This window comes from Rana temporaria, chromosome 3 (assembly GCF_905171775.1).
Source record: "Rana temporaria chromosome 3, aRanTem1.1, whole genome shotgun sequence".
Lineage (NCBI taxonomy): Eukaryota > Metazoa > Chordata > Amphibia > Anura > Ranidae > Rana > Rana temporaria.
The window spans coordinates 72,878,225-72,894,086 of NC_053491.1; the positions used below are offsets into that span (position 1 = coordinate 72,878,225).

The 15,862-nt window shown below is 41.5% G+C and overlaps 1 protein-coding gene across 4 annotated transcripts in view; it reads left to right on the forward strand.

The window, feature by feature from the left end:
• CGNL1 (cingulin like 1) overlaps positions 1-15,862 on the forward strand; it is a 143,194-nt gene that overhangs the window by 23,347 nt on the left and 103,985 nt on the right. For all 4 annotated transcript variants that reach the window (XM_040342749.1, XM_040342752.1, XM_040342750.1 and 1 more), the window contains exons 2-3: positions 3,192-4,764; positions 12,997-13,091. In XM_040342749.1, the coding sequence (XP_040198683.1) occupies positions 3,211-4,764; positions 12,997-13,091 (1,649 nt within the window). In that variant the 5' untranslated portion in view covers positions 3,192-3,210. The remainder of the gene's footprint in view (positions 1-3,191; positions 4,765-12,996; positions 13,092-15,862) is intronic.

The following is a 15,862-nucleotide window of genomic DNA, read 5'->3' on the forward strand; positions in this document are numbered from 1 at the left end:
TTCAGCTAGTTCAGGCAATGATAAAAAAAAGTACAGTTCACGCAAAGCAGCAGCGAATGGCATCCATTAATTATAACTCAACTCTTGTAAGCTCTAACAAGCAGGGTCCTCTGATTCCTCTTGTATTGAATTGCATTGTAACTGCACAAATTGTTGGCGCTATGTAAATCCTGTATAATAATAATAATTTATTTTTAGTAGAACTAGCCTGTGCATTGTTGGTACAGCATTTACAGTGGCTCGGGTTATTGTTCTCCTGAAATAGGGCAAACTGCTTTGCAGCGATGGAGATAGTGGTAGTGTCTGTACCAGCCAGGATGGATGGTTTATAGAAATAATGGCTATTCCGCCATATAAAATGCACTTGTCAGTTCACTTCGAACAGCATCGTTTTGACTGTTCATGCACATCTAAAAACTTGGACAGTGCGTAGTAATTTCATGAGCAAAGCATGCTATTTGTTGGGAGTGAAACCATGCTTTGCCTCCCAATTAAATTCTTTTGCTTGGTGAGTTATTATTTGAACACATAATCAAGATGAAAGTATGCAGACACACCCGAACATTCCATTAAATGTAGAATTTACAGGACACTATCCAGCTGGATACCAGTATTGTGAGTTTTTGTAACTTGCTTAGGTAAAACACTTCCTCTGACAAGAGTAAATTTTAGCTCAATTCGTTTTATTCACAAATCTAACAAATGCTGGAATGCTAAAATCATTTCTATTTGCAGTTATGATAATACTAACTTTTATATTAGAAGTTTTCTAAGAATATTTTTTCAGCATCAAAATATTAGCTTTCTGCAAATGAGAGCTTGACATGCTTGCTAATTTTATTTAATTTTTTTAAACTGTGAATATGCTTATTGAGTATTTAGTTCATAGAAGCACCCTATATTGTTAAGTGAACTTAAAGTAGAGTTTCACCCAAAAATTAAACTTCCGCTTTTTGGAATCCTTCCCCCCTCCAGTGTCACATCTTGCACCTTTCAGGGGAGAGAAGGGAGCAGATACCTGTGTAATCCAGGTATTTGCTCCCACTTAGATCGCTGCGGTGACCTACGCCACGTCCGGCACTTACTCTGTCCCCCCTCTGTCTTCTGGGAGACACACAGGTCCCAGAAGACAGCAGGGTCCAGTGGGATCGTGCAGCGCGACTCGTGCATGCACAGTAGGGAACCCGGAAGTGAAGCTGCAGTGTGAAAGGGGTCTTACCGAAGATGGCGGCGCCTCCACCCAAGAGCCAAGGGACAGATCGGCTTCGGGTGCCAACATCGCAGGGCGCTCAGGACAGGTAAGTTTCCATATATTAAAAGTCAGCAGCTGCAGTATTTGTAGCTGTTGACTTTTAATATTTTTTGTCAGCAAAGTGATACTGTCATAATTACCACCCAACCTTCTGAAATGATGGAGGGGGTCCTTTTAGCAGACAGTATGTAGACAAAGGACACGTCATTGACATTGGCTTTTTGACCTCAATTTTTTCTTTTTATTGGCTTTTCAAATGCAGTAATAGAGGTTGGATTAAAAATGTAGCCCAACATAACACTTTTGGTAGTAAGATAGTACATTTTGTATAGCGATGTACACATCAGACCAAAAAGAGACCACTGAGGCTGCACGAGGGACTTCGGATTTGGTCTCAGAGTTACAGTCCCTCCAAATGAAGGACAGCTGGGAGCTATGCGGTCATAATTGTTTCAGGCCTCGTACACACGACCGGTTTCCTCGGCAGAATCCATCAAGAAACTTGGTGGGAGAGCTTTTTTGCAGAGGAAACCGGTCGTGTGTACGTTTTTCATCAAGGAAACTGTCGAGGAACTCGACAAGCAAAAAAGAGAGCAAGTTCTCTTTTTCCTCGACGGGAGTCTGAATTTGCTTGTCGTGTTCCTCGTTGGGCTTGTTTTCGACGAGAAACTCGAGCATGTGTATGCTAGGAAACCCGCGCTTGCTCAAAATAAAGTATGAAACGGGAGTAAAAGTAGCATTTGTAATGGAGATAACACATTTTTCAAGCTGTAACAGACTGAAAAGTGCAAATCGTCTCTTAAACTTTTACTTAACACGCAAACACATGAGATTAGCAAAACCAGCCCCAAGAGTTGTGCCGTGGAATCAAACTTCCCCTACCGTTGTATGTGTTGTATGTCACCGCGTTTGAGAACGAGGAGATGTTGTCTTGCAAAGCTTGCAAAGTCTAACAAGGAACTCGACGAGTAAAACGATGTGTTTCGCCCGACGAGTTCCTCGGTCGTGTCGTGTGTACGAGGCCTGACAGTCAGATTGGGAGTAGAAAGCATGCAGAGAGTTGTTTGTTTGTTTCCCACTTTGTATGTATTTATAGAGGAACTTTTCATTGGAAAATCAAATGTTATAGCCAGCTTTAAGGTACTGTCGGAAAACCTTCAAAAGTGTGTATGTGTGTATGTATATGTGTGTGTGTATATATATATATATATATATATATATATATATATATATTTATATATATATTACAGTGTGTGTGTGTGTGTGTATATATATATATATATATATATATATATATATATATATATATATATATATATATATATATATATATATATATATATATATATACATAATCATACTTTAATTTGAAATGATAGCCAACTGGTATGTTACTGCTGCTGTTTACTGCTCGGTTAAGTACCGTAATCCCACCCTACAGTACATATTGATCATATATAGGATCTTATATAGGATTCCATTATTAAGTGAGCAAGAAACTATATTGCTTAGATGCTGAGCCATGTTTCACCCCTTTTTGTATCCCTGGTGTAAGACTTGGATTGCTTGTGGAAATAGGCTCTAATGCCCATAGATGAATGTAATGGATTTTCATTTAATTTCCCAGAGGATCCATTGTGTGGAATTTTGGGTCCACTGGGAACTCCTAAGCTTTCCTGTTCCTGTACATTAACAACTTTTAACCTTAGGAAAACATTTAAAAGAAGCACTAACCTTCTTGAACTGCAATAAAATTATTAGGCTAGTTTTTATATAGTTATGCCACATCATTTTTATGTATTTTTATTATTTTGGGGAGGGGAGTCTTTTAAAAATTATATTATGGGTTACATCCTACCACCTCAGAGATAATAATTTTTGTTTTCTTATAGCAGACAGCAAAATAACTTTCTAATTTGTCTATGTCTTGTTCCTGCAGCTGGAGTCAGTAGACTACAATGGATTCACGTTATGATGGACTAAAATACAGGCAAGACTCTGATGTTATTATTCGGCGCAATGAAGAAAATGCACGAAGGACAAGGACTAATAAAAAGGAAGGTTCTTATGGTGTTAGCATCAGAGTCCAAGGAATTGATGGACATCCATTCATTGTATTAAATAATAAAGAAGGATATTCATCAAGTAATATTCCCCCACCTGAAAAGGAACGTCTATCGCAAGAAAGATCGTTACTGAATTTAAAGAACAGTCAAAATTCTGTAAGGACAGATGACAAGGATTTTCCAGAAAATCCATACAAGTTATACAAATCCTCAAACAATAGTAACTATCTCCACTCGAAGAATAGCACCCCGGAATCCAAAGATGGGTCCCAAAAAGCAAGCGTGTTAAATTTTCAAAGACACCCTGAGCTTTTGAAACCGTATAATCCAAATGAAAACCCCTTGAGCATAGACCATTACAAGTCATCTAAAAATGACTCTGGTTTGTTGACTACAGAAGAGCAAAGAAAAAAAGATTCCAAGCTTTTTATGTTTTTACCTAAAGATGTTACTTCTAAATATGTACGCAGTAAGTCAGCTGATATAGTTGAACAAAACGGTAAAGATGCATCTTCCATGCAAGAAGACCAAATCAAGTCACCGACAGACAACACAAGTATGCTGAGTAGTACAAGTGATAATAATACCTCAGAGTCTTTCTCTTCCAGTAATGGATCCCCATATAGTACAAGCTCTACTATTACTGCAGAGTCTAGGAGAACAAGGCCTGATGTCCTTCAGTTTAAAAGACAAGATTCGGGTCAGGCTGTTGATGGACCTCGTTCACGTAGATCATCCTGTTCTTCAGCAACTGCAACATTGTCTCAGTCCTTACAAAAGTTGTGGCTTGAGGAGCAAGAGGATGCTCTTTATGCAGATAATGTGAACCGCCATGAAAATCGGAGGTATATTCCTTTTGTACCTGGAACAGGTCGTGATATTGATACTGGGTGTATTCCTGGAGTCGATGAGTTGATTGAAAAGTTTGACGTGAGTGTCCCTATACAAAGAAGAGGCAGGTCTGCCAAACGGAATAGGATCAATGCAGAGGACAGAAAGCGCGCTAGAAGTGTTGACAGTGCTCTACCATTTGGTTTACAAGGCAATACGGCTTACTTAAACGAGTTCAGTAGAAATTTAGGCAAGTCAAATGAACACTTATTACGGCCATCCCAGATCTGCCAGCAGAAAGCACATATGCAGAACTATAAACTGCCCTTTAAAAGGCAAAATACAACTGGAAGCCTTGTCAGCCAAGCCTCACCCACAGACAAGGTCCAGCAGCAAAACTACAGTTCTTTGCCTTACTACAAAGAGACCAAGAATAGCAGGTTAACCTCATTCAGTGAGACTGACTCGGCCACGCTACAAAGGCAAAACAAGAGAAATGGAGATATTCAAACCATGACGTCCTCATTAAAACTGTCAAACTACAGCATTCCCCCATCGGAAGAGTCAAAAAGAAGAGTTAAAGCAAATACACACAGTTCAGGTCAAGGTGCACAGGTTAGTTCAAATATTTATATTTAATGGATAACATATTTCTAAATACATTGATTTAAGTTTTAGTCTAGGGGTTGATTTACTAAAGGCAAATCCACTTGCACTACAAGTACACTTGGAAGTGTAGTTGCTGTAGATCTGAGGGAGACATGCTTGCACATGATTGGATGATAAAATCAGCAGAGCTTCCCCTTATTTCAGATCTTCCCCTCAGATCTAAAGCGACTGCCCTTCCAAGTGCACTTGTAGTGCAAAGTGGATTTGCCTTTAGTAAATCAACCCCTTTGTGTTAAAAGTATTACATTAATCTTGTTCATAGCATGCAGAATTCAATTTTTTTTATTTTAAAGCAAACTTGAGTTACTGCAAAGTAAATTGAACATTTAAATATGCTATACCTATGCTTTGTGCAACAAATGTGATGCCTATTGTAGTGGTAGTCGTGATTTCAGACAGTTATGGCGCGTACACATGGTTGGAATTTCCGACAAAAGATTTTCGATGTGAGATTTTGGTCGGATTTTCCGACCATGTGTAGGCTCCATCGGACATTTGCTGTTGGAATTTCCAACAACAATTGTTTGAGAGCTGGTTCTCAATTTTTCCAACAACAAAAGTTCTTGTCGGAAATTCCAATCGTCTGTATGCAATTCCGAAGCACAAAAATCCATGCATGCTCGGAATCAAGCAGAAGAGCCGCACTGCCTATTGAACTTCATTTTTCTCGGCTCATTGTACGTGTTGTACGTCACTGCGTTCTTGACCTTTGGAATTTCCGACAACATTTGTGTGACCATGTGTATGCAAGACAAGTTTGAGCCAACATTCCGTCAGAAAAAAATCTACGGTTTTGTTGACAGAATGTCCGATCGTGTGTACGCGGCATAAGATCCTCATAGATAGTAAGCAATGTTGGCTCCCCATTTTAAGAAAATGTGATTGCTGCAATTTTTGTAGTTTTCTAGATGTTTGTTCACTGTAAAATACCTGGGTGTGAGCAGCTTCTAAGAGCTCTAAACTGTTGACAAGCTGACAAATGGTACAATAACAAGTACAATATACTACAGATATTAATTTAGTATCATGGGCACATCAATATTGGCTCTGAAAGACAAAAAAAAAGAAGAAAATATACTATACAGAGAAAAAAGCACCAAGAAGAACTGTTCCATATTGCAAATACCCTTCTGCATTATCTCCATCATTATATAAAAAAAATGCACATTTTGGTATGTGTTTTATTTCTACCAGTATACCGGCTAGACATTTATTTTACTGAAAGCCTCTTCTGAATTGGTCGTACTGCAAACTAGAAAAGTCTCCCTGTCTCATTGGAGTAAAGTGAGAACAAAACACAAGGACATGGTGGCTCTGGTCCAGCAGCTGAAGCTTGGCACCTAACAGGCAATAACATCATGAGCCACACAGTGCCCTTTTCACAATGAACTTTGATAAACTTGGCTGTTATTGAAATCCTGAGGTACTGCTGTGACCCCAATCATTTTAATAAATGCCCTGTCAATCTTGTTAATCATCGAAGCTAAACCATATAATGGGCTATAACAGGCCAGCTAGACATTTTGCATTCTTTTTTTGGCAGATTGTAGAACATGGAATCCTACCTCTTTACCAAGATTAAAATACAGTAGTGATCATAAGTTTACATACCCTGGCAGAATGTATGATTTCTTGGCCATCTTTCAGAGAATATGAATGATATCACAAAAACATTTTTTTTACTCATGGTTAGTGTTTGGCTGAACTGTGTTTACTCTTTTTAAATCATAATGGCAACAGACACTACCCAAAGGACCCTGGTCAAAAGTTTACATACCCTGGTGATTACACGCACACAAGTAGACACAAAGGGGGCTTTAATGGCTATTAAATGTAACCATCCTCATCTGTGATCTGTTTGCTTGTAATTAATGTGTGTGTATAAAAGGTCAATGCGTTTCTGGACTCCTGACAGACCCTTGCATCTTTCATCCAGTGCTGCACTGACGTTTCTGAATTCTGAGTCATGGAGAAAGCAAAACAATTGTCAAACGATCTGCAGGTAAAGGTAGTTGAACTGTATAAAACAGGAAAGGGATATAAAAAGATATCCAAGGAATTGAGAATGCCAATCAGCAGTGTTCATACTTGAATCAAGAAGTGGAAATATGAGGGGTTCTGTTGAAACCAAACCACTGTTTAGGTAGACCAACTAAAATTTCAGCAACAACTGCCAGGAAAATTGTTCAGGATGCAAAAAAAAAAAACCACAAATAACTTCAGGTGAAATACAGGACTCTCTAAAAACATGTGGTGTGGCTTTTTCAAGATGCACAATAAGGAGGCACTTGAAGAATGATTGGCTGTATGGTCGAGTTGCCAGAAGAAAGCCATTACTTCGTAAATGCCACAAAGAATCCTGCTTACAATACGCCAAACAGCACAGAGGCAAGTCTCAAACCTTCTGGCGCAAAGTCATTTGGAGTCATTTGGAGTGATGAGACCAAAACTGAGCTTTTTGGCCACAACCATAAACGCTAACTTTATTTTGGGGATTTGTGAGCTACAAAGGCACAGGAAATTTGGTCAAAATTGTTGGCAAGATGAATGCAGTATGTTATCAAAAAATACTGGAGGAACATTTGCATTCATAAGCCAGGAAGCTGCGCATGGGACGTACTTGGACATTCCAACATGACAATGATCCAAAACACAAGGCCAAGTCGACCTGTTATTGGCTACAGCAGAATAAAGTGAATGTGGCCATCTCAGTCTACTGACCTCAATATCTTTGAGCCACTCTGCGGAGATCTTAAACGTGCCAAGAATTTATAGGAACTGGAGGCTTTTTGCCAAGAGGAATGGGCAGCTTTACCATCTGAGAAGATAAAGAGCCTCATCCACAAATACCACAAAAGACTTCAAGCTGTCATTGATGTTAAAGGGGGCAATACACGGTATTAAGAACTGGGGTATGTAAACTTTTGATCAGGGTCATTTGGGTAGTTTCTGTTGCCATTATGATTTAAAGAGAGTAAACTCAGTTGATTGATAATACATGGCTTCAACCAAACACTAACCATGAGTGAAAGAAAAGTGTTTGTGTTATCATTCATATTCTCTGAAAAATGGCCAAGAAATCATAAATTCTGCCAGGGTATGTAAAGTTATGAGCACAACTGTATATAGTTTGTATTTAACCTGGATGCATCAGTAATGTTGGCCTGTATCCTTAAAAAAGACCATCAAAGCATACCTGTCACTAGATCCAAATATAGCCAATAAATTCGATATTGAAATTGGGTAAAAGCATTCATGACTAAGGCCCTGTACACACGATCGTATACTTGATGGAATCTAATCCGATGGATTTTTTCATCGGATATTCGATGAAGCTGACTTTCATCAGTCTTGCCTGCACACCATCGTTTAAAAATCCGATCGTGTCCAACGCTGTGACGTAAAACACTACGACGTGCTGAGAAAAATTAAGTTCAATGCTTCTGAGCATGCGTCGACTTGATTCTGAGCATGCATGGATTTTTGAACGATGGACTTCCCCACAGACGATCGTTTTTTTCTATCGTTTTTTTATCCATAGGAAAAATTTAAAACAGGTTCCATTTTTTTTTCACAGATGGAAAAAAAAACGATGGGGCCCACACACGATCGGTTCGTCCGATGAAAACGGTCCATCGGTCTGTTTTCATCAGACAAACCGATCATGTGTACAGGGCTAGAGCCTATTTCTGACATTTGGTGCTTACAAGTTAAAATCCGTATTTTTTTATAGAAAATTACTTAGAACCCCCAAACATTATATATATATATTTTAGCAGAGAATATAGAGAATACAATGGCGATTGTTGCAAAATTATATGTCACACATTGATTGTGCAGTGGTGTTTTAAACGCAACTTTTTGGGAAAAATTAACTTTCATGAATTAAAAATAAATAAAAAGGTAAAGTTGACCCAATTTTTTGTATAATGTGAAAGATGATGTTACTCCAAGTAAATAGATACCAAACATGTCACGCTTTATAATTGCACGCACTCGTGGAATGGCGACAAACTACGGTACCTAAAAATCTCCATAGGCGACGATTTAAACTTTTTTTTACGGAGCTACAGAGGAGGTCTAGTGCTGGAATTATTGCTCTCACTCTGGCAATCGCGGCCATACCTCACGTTTTCATATGCGGGCACGACTTCTTTATGCGTTTTCTTTGTTGCGCAAGCTCGCGGGGAGGGGGGGCGCTTTAAAAAAAATATATTTTTTCTTATTTATTTTATTTAATTGTATAATATTAAATTGTGTGTTTTTTTTTTACATTTTGATCACTTTTATTGCTGTCACAAGGAATGTAAACATCCCTTGTGATAGTAATAGGTGGTGACAGGTACTCTTTATGGAGGGATCGGGGGGTCTAAAAGACCCCTGATCCCTCCTTTGCACTTCAAAGTATTCAGATTGCCGAAAACGGCGATTCTGAATACAGTGTACTTTTTTAAATCCGGCGCCATTAACGTCATGATGCTGCTTCCGTGTTTACATTGCGGAGACTGGATCGAAGCCGTTTACGGCTTCATTTCAGTCTGCGCCTAGACACTGGCGCCGAATGGCGGATCGGGTCTCCCGGTGGGACGGGAGGCCCAGTCAGAGCGGCGAGAGGCGGCGGGAGGGGGGAATGTCCCCTCCCGCCCCCTCCCGCTCCTCCGGCATAACAACCGAGCGGCTTTTAGCTGCATCGGTTGTTATGCCTAGATAGCCAAACGCCGGCTCCTAACAACGGTACCGGGATGATGCCTGCAGCTGCGGGCATCATTCCGGTATAACGCCCAAAAGCCGAGGACGCATATATGCGTACGCTCGGCGGGAAAGGGTTAAGTGATAATATCTCCCATACCAGCAGCATCATGTTCAAGGAAGCATGTGACATCTGCAGTTCTAGTTTCAAGATGCACTTGGCTTTGCTCTGTCCTCATCAAACAAGGCTACATGAGATTTCAAAAGTAGGTTGCAGAGAACTATATAACAATACCTAAAGGAAATAAAGGAAAAAGCCTAAAAAGAAAATGAATGCAGCCACCAAAAAACTGTAGAGCTGCTATATAGAAGATTTTTGTTTTTGGGTTCAGAACTTCAGATAATGTCCTGTCATTTTGTGCAACCCATTAGCACTAAGCTTGAAAAAAAATCTAATAAAGCAAATGCTTTTAAATTTGGGTGAACACTTTTTGAATCCATCATTCAATCAGGCACCTCTCTTTCGGCCACTGAGGCTCTTGAATTACATTTTGGGGCGATATTCTAATGGCCCATACACATGGCCGGGATTTCCGACGGGAAAAAGTCAGTCGGGAATCCCGACGGGAAAAAAGAGAGCCAGTTCTCTTCTTTTGCCGGACGTTTTTGGCAGTTTTTCCGTCAGAAAAACTGCGATGGAGCATACACACGGTCGGGATCCCTGGCCAAACGCTCATCGCAGTTTTCCCGTCGGAAATGCCAGCTGTGTGTACGGGGCATTAAAGAGGAAAAATTAGGACTCTGGGTAGCATATGTGCAGGGTTTGGTGGCTCCATGTAAAATGGATGCTTGCATTATACCTGCAGCAGCTCTCATTGCCCTCTGCTATGGCCAAATCCTGAATAGACAAAGCCATCATTGAAATCTATTCCTTGATGGCCATAAAGGATATAATACTATTTTTGTATGCACCAAATTCTGTTACAAACCCATCCTGTGAGGAGCAGAGCTGTGGGAGGTACCCAGTAGGTCTCAGCCAGTACAGATTACCTGCAGAAAATTACAGGAGGGGCGAAGACAAGACCAGTCACTGTATGTAAGGAGAGAAAACAGAAGCAACTGGTCTTTATTACAGAAAGCTGCTGCATGGTGTCAAAGTTTCAAGCTGTATTATTTATTTATTACAGGTACTTATATAGTGCTGTCAATTTATGCAGCACTTTACATATACTGTATATTGTACATTCACAGAAGTCCCTACTTTCAAGGAGCTTAGAATCTAAGGTACCCACAGCTCACATTTATACCTACAGATACTAGGGCCAATTAACTTACCAGCATTTCTTTGGAGTGTGGAGGAAACCTATGCAGTCACATGGAAAACATGCAAACTCTGTGCAGGTAGTGCCGTGGTTGGGATTTGAACTAACAGTCCTAATGCTGCTAGGCGTAAGTGCTAACCACTTAACCACTGCACAGCCCCATATTACTGCATATTACTGCAAACTGAAGAAAGAATACAAGCATGCCAAGATTCAAGTAGGAATACACATCACTTGTACCTAGGCGATATTTGCTTATCGTGGAGTTCAGCTTCAAAGATTCCTAACCTATCACTGTACGCTCAACACGTGTGACAAATAGTCCTCTGAGACTGTATTACTAATCCTACACCACCCTCCTGACTATCAGTTCAGTACATATGTACACATTAGGGTGGAAAATGACTGCAGTCTGAAGGCACTTCCTGACAATGGGAAAGACCCTGCTCCACCCATTACAATGAATTCAGCCTGATAGTCCTGCAGCTATGGAATGAGTTAAATGTATCTTTCATTACTTGGCCTCAATATGCGACTGCAAAGATAAAGCTATAAGAGGAAGACTGATTCCATTCCTGTGGAGAAGCCAGGAGGGCTACGCTAATGGAAAGCGGAACATAATGGAGGATAATCCACGGGGTTCTATGTATATCTGCAGTTGAACTATCTAATGAAAGTCAATCTTGCCTCTGCAAAAAACTTGATTGATTTTGTAATTAGTGCAGTCTGCAGAAGCAGTGTTTGAATGCATGGATTAATCATTGATTGACTTTTTGTTTTTACCAGGGAAAGGTGCAATAATACATTTTTAAGATGGGAAATGCATCCCAAAAACATATATAGCCTTCTTCAGTAAAGAGGTTTTTACTTTTAAAGCAGAAGTAAGCTCTGTAAAAAAAAAAAAAAAAGTTTAGACCTGCAAGGCAATATTATAATGTGCTGTTATGCACCACATACTAACTAGCACATTATGAAAGACTTACCTTAAAACGAAGCCTTCCAGTGGGACGCTGTCACCACTGCAGAGGCTTCCATCTTCACCTGGGCTTCCTTCCAGGTTCAGGGACTCCAGGCTGTTGGTTAATCATGTGACTTAATGGTCTATTGGTACATAGGGGAGCTGCAATTCAGGAAAAAAAAGGTGAACTTATCCTTTAAGTCCACTCAGTTTTTTTTCAGCTTCTGATCTCCAATCCAGGACCACAGGCACTCAGAGCCTGAGGCCCCGTACACAGGTCCGAGGAACACGACGGGCAAAACTCATCGTTTTGCTCGTCGAGTTCTGTGTGAAGCCGCCGAGGATCTCGGCGAGCCAACTTTCCTCATTAAACAACGAGGAAATAGAGAACATGTTCTCTATTTGGCTCGACGAGGAACTCGTCGGCTTCCTCGGCCGAAAGTGTACACACGGCCGGGTTTCTCTGCAGAATTCAGCTCCGATCGAGTTTCTGGCAGAATTCTGCCGAGAAACTCGGTCGTGTGTACGGGGCCTGAGCCGGCCGCTCCTACCCCTTCCACAGCTCTGCGCTCCAGTGGGGGGCAGAGCAGAGAGCTGGTGACAGTCCCTGAGCACAGAATGCATTAAGATAAAAAACTTCTGCCTTTGGAACCACTTTAAGCTGGCCATGCACAGTGCAAATTTTTTTCCCTGCAATCAGAGGTTGCAGGAAAGAAATGTGCACGATTCCTCCAACACAGACAGCACTGACAGAGGAATCAGCAATTGTCTGAGAAGACAGTGATTATTGCTAGCTACGATTGCAGCCACTAGCGAGCAGGCTGTTGATCAATCAATCCTTCTGAACCGGCCGAGATTTGAACCATGTATGGCTGGCCTTGCTTCTGCGGCTGCTACAGACTGTCTGCCTTTTCCTGCTGTATTGTCCTTATTGTAAAGCTGTCCATAGATAGATTGAAATTCGGCTGGTTCAGCAGGAACTGACTAAATTTCGATCTATGTGTGGCTGCTCCCACTCAATAGAAGTCGATTAGGCTTGTTGGAATTTTTTTTCATAATCATCGGCTGCAGTTGCTGCTCAGCATATTTGGACAGCTACTCAAAACCATAACCATGTTTAATTGGACTCACATTTTTGCACTGGTACGCTAACATTAACACTAACTAACATTATATTTTTAAATCTTTTTTATTTTTTCTTATTTTCAGGCGACACCAGACATTTTGAAGGGCCAGCAACAACTAGCACAACAAACCCATGAGGAAACTGCAAAACAGATACTCTTTAATTACTTGAAAGAAGGGTTAGTATAATGGTTGAGTGTAATATGTTATTGTTAATGGGTAATTATATTGATGGCCATTGTGCAGCAATAAACCTGCCTTGTGTATATGGAACAAGATCCCCAGGTAGTTCATAATACACTTAATCAGGGGTGGCGAACCAGTGGCCCGGGGGGTCACATGTGGCCCGCAGAGCCCTCTGATGTGGCCCGCGACCTCCTGCTCTGGAATGGTGGGTTGGAAAGCCCAGATCGCATGTTGCCGACCCGCCATACCACAGCATCAGTGTGGTGAAAGAAGCTGGTGGTAGAGGAAGAAAGCGGCTGCAGAGCAGAGCCCCATGAGCCGATGCTTCCTCTACAGCGCCGGCTTTTGCCACAGGTGGAGTCTATGGCAAAGTTCAGCTAACCCGCAGGATAGACACAGGCACTACACTGCACCTGCAAACCACAGAACATCAGTGTGAAAGCAGTCTTAGGCCCTTTTCACAAGATCAGCCCGATCAAATGGGACCCTCATATCACCTGTTCGTACCCTTTTGTCTGGGCGGATCGGAGGGCCATAGCGTAGCCGTGACCTGTCATCTGCCCGCTCCGCTCATTGTGGCCCTCGAGTGGTTGCCAAGTTAGTTAAGTGGCCCTCGCTCTTCAAAAGGTTGGGCACCCCTGCACTAAACAGTGGATTTACATGGCTGATGAAAAAAGGTTATTCTCATGGTTTCTGTGGTTTTAGTTTTGGGTACCACTGTATTTTATGTTGGATTAAAAATCATTTGCAAATGTGGCATTTTGAAACACTGGGTTTAAATATGTATGCCTCTTTTTTAGGTAATCCATTTATGTCAAATATGCATAGGCTTGCACACGGGGTGTGGGCACACCCTAATAACCCCAAGCAAAGTGTTGAGGGGGGGCATGCTAAGAGCTTCAGGGTTTGGGCTCCTCCTGTGCCTTACTGAAGTATCACATTTCTCCTGATGCCGCCAATGAAGCTGCAAGCTTCTGGTCTCTGCCAACCAACCCTACCACCTTTAGCACAGACCTGCTCAGCTGACAGCGTACTACCTTTGGTTTTGCAGAAATGCAGGCAGACCAGAGCCATCGCTGATAGTCCCCCCCACGCACACGGACAGGAGAAGAGAGAGAGCTGGTTCTGCTCCTCCTTCTGCCCTCTCCTCCTGTGTCTGCCACACCCACACTCCCCGGCAGTGTTGTGCCTCAGAGAAGGGGATGTGTGGGTGGGAAGTTTAAAGCCCAGCAAACAGAAGAGGAAAGATGCAGCCTGCTAATCCACCCATCCATTGTGAGTGCATTCTCTTTCTCCCTCCATCTTTCTTTCTTTCTTTCTTTCTTTCTTTCTTTCTTTCTTTCTTTCTTTCTTTCTTTCTTTCTTTCTTTCTTTCTTTCTTTCTTTCTTTCTTTCTTTCTTTCTTTCTTTCTTTCTTTCTTTCTCTCATCTTAATATGTTTGTGTATATTTATTTGTAAGGCTGGGCACAGATGGATTAAAATTCTGTCAGTTCAGCAGGAACCAGACAAATTTTAGTCCATCTAAGGCAGTGGTTCTCAACTTTTCTAGTGCCGTGACCCCTTGATAAAATTTCCCAAGTTGTGGGGACCCCTAACAGTAAAATAATTTTCGGAGCGTGGGTTGTCAGCACCCAAGGGAAGACAAGTAATTTGCGCCCGCCCCCAGCCCACGGACATTTAGCGCTCCCTGAGTCCCTTCCACTCATACAATATTCGAACCCCTTATGGTATATTTTACGATGTACCACTCTTTCTCTTTGTTCCCCTTTCTTTCCCTTTTATCTCTCTCTATCCTAATTTCTTGTTTTTTTCCCCCCATCCCTCGCTCTAGCGGTCTTTCTTGTACTGTCTCTTATCTCTTATTCTTTCTCCCCCTTTTTCATTATTCCTCCCCTCTTTTCCTCTCCCTTCCATGTATTCTCTATTTGTATTCCTTTGTATTAGTGGCATTGCTGGCACAGAGTTGGGATGAGTGGCAGTGCTGGGGGGAGTTCTGATCAGCCAACTTAGTTGCTCTTGATCAAGGTTGTCTGCTAATCTGAGAACTGTAGTGGGGACTTTTAATGGCAACTTTAATCACGGTAGTGTTACTCACTGTGTCTCTGACTTTGTGGTGTCCCGTAACAGTGACACCTATGCCAAAATCAGGAGATGGGGTCTCCTCCAGCCTCTCCCACTTCACATTCCTCACCAGTCAGCTGACCTCTAGTCTCTGCCCCCCACCCATGCTGTGAACTGAATGGGGGGCTGCAAAGAGGCTTAGTGGGTGGCTACAGGCTCCAGGAACAGCCCAGCTAGGCTTCCGTAGGCAAAAAATACAAGTGCGCTACTATCATAGCATCAAAGCCATAGTTGACCAATGTGCATAGTGAATGGAATTCCTTAAAAAAAGGATTGGTGGAAATAAATAAAAATATGAATACAAATAAAAAAGTCTCTGTGTGACAGATAACCACAAGTGTTGTGAAAACAGTAGGTGCAATAAGTCCTATCGCAAAACAGCTGATTTTCAAAAATCTTATACTCTTCATAAACACTTGTTCCTATGGCGATATCAGCAGACAGGTAATTTAAATCCAAAAAGATATAGGATGGCCGCGTACCAGAACGTTGTACCCTCAAGGGGTTATTGGGCACTCAGAGGGCTGTAATTCCGTGGATCCCAGGAAGTACTCCAATGCTGTGTCTCAGCTCCCTTCTTGGACCTTCAGGATTGGAAGATATGCCGTTCCGTGTGCTCAAACGAATTCTTTGTGCTCAAAC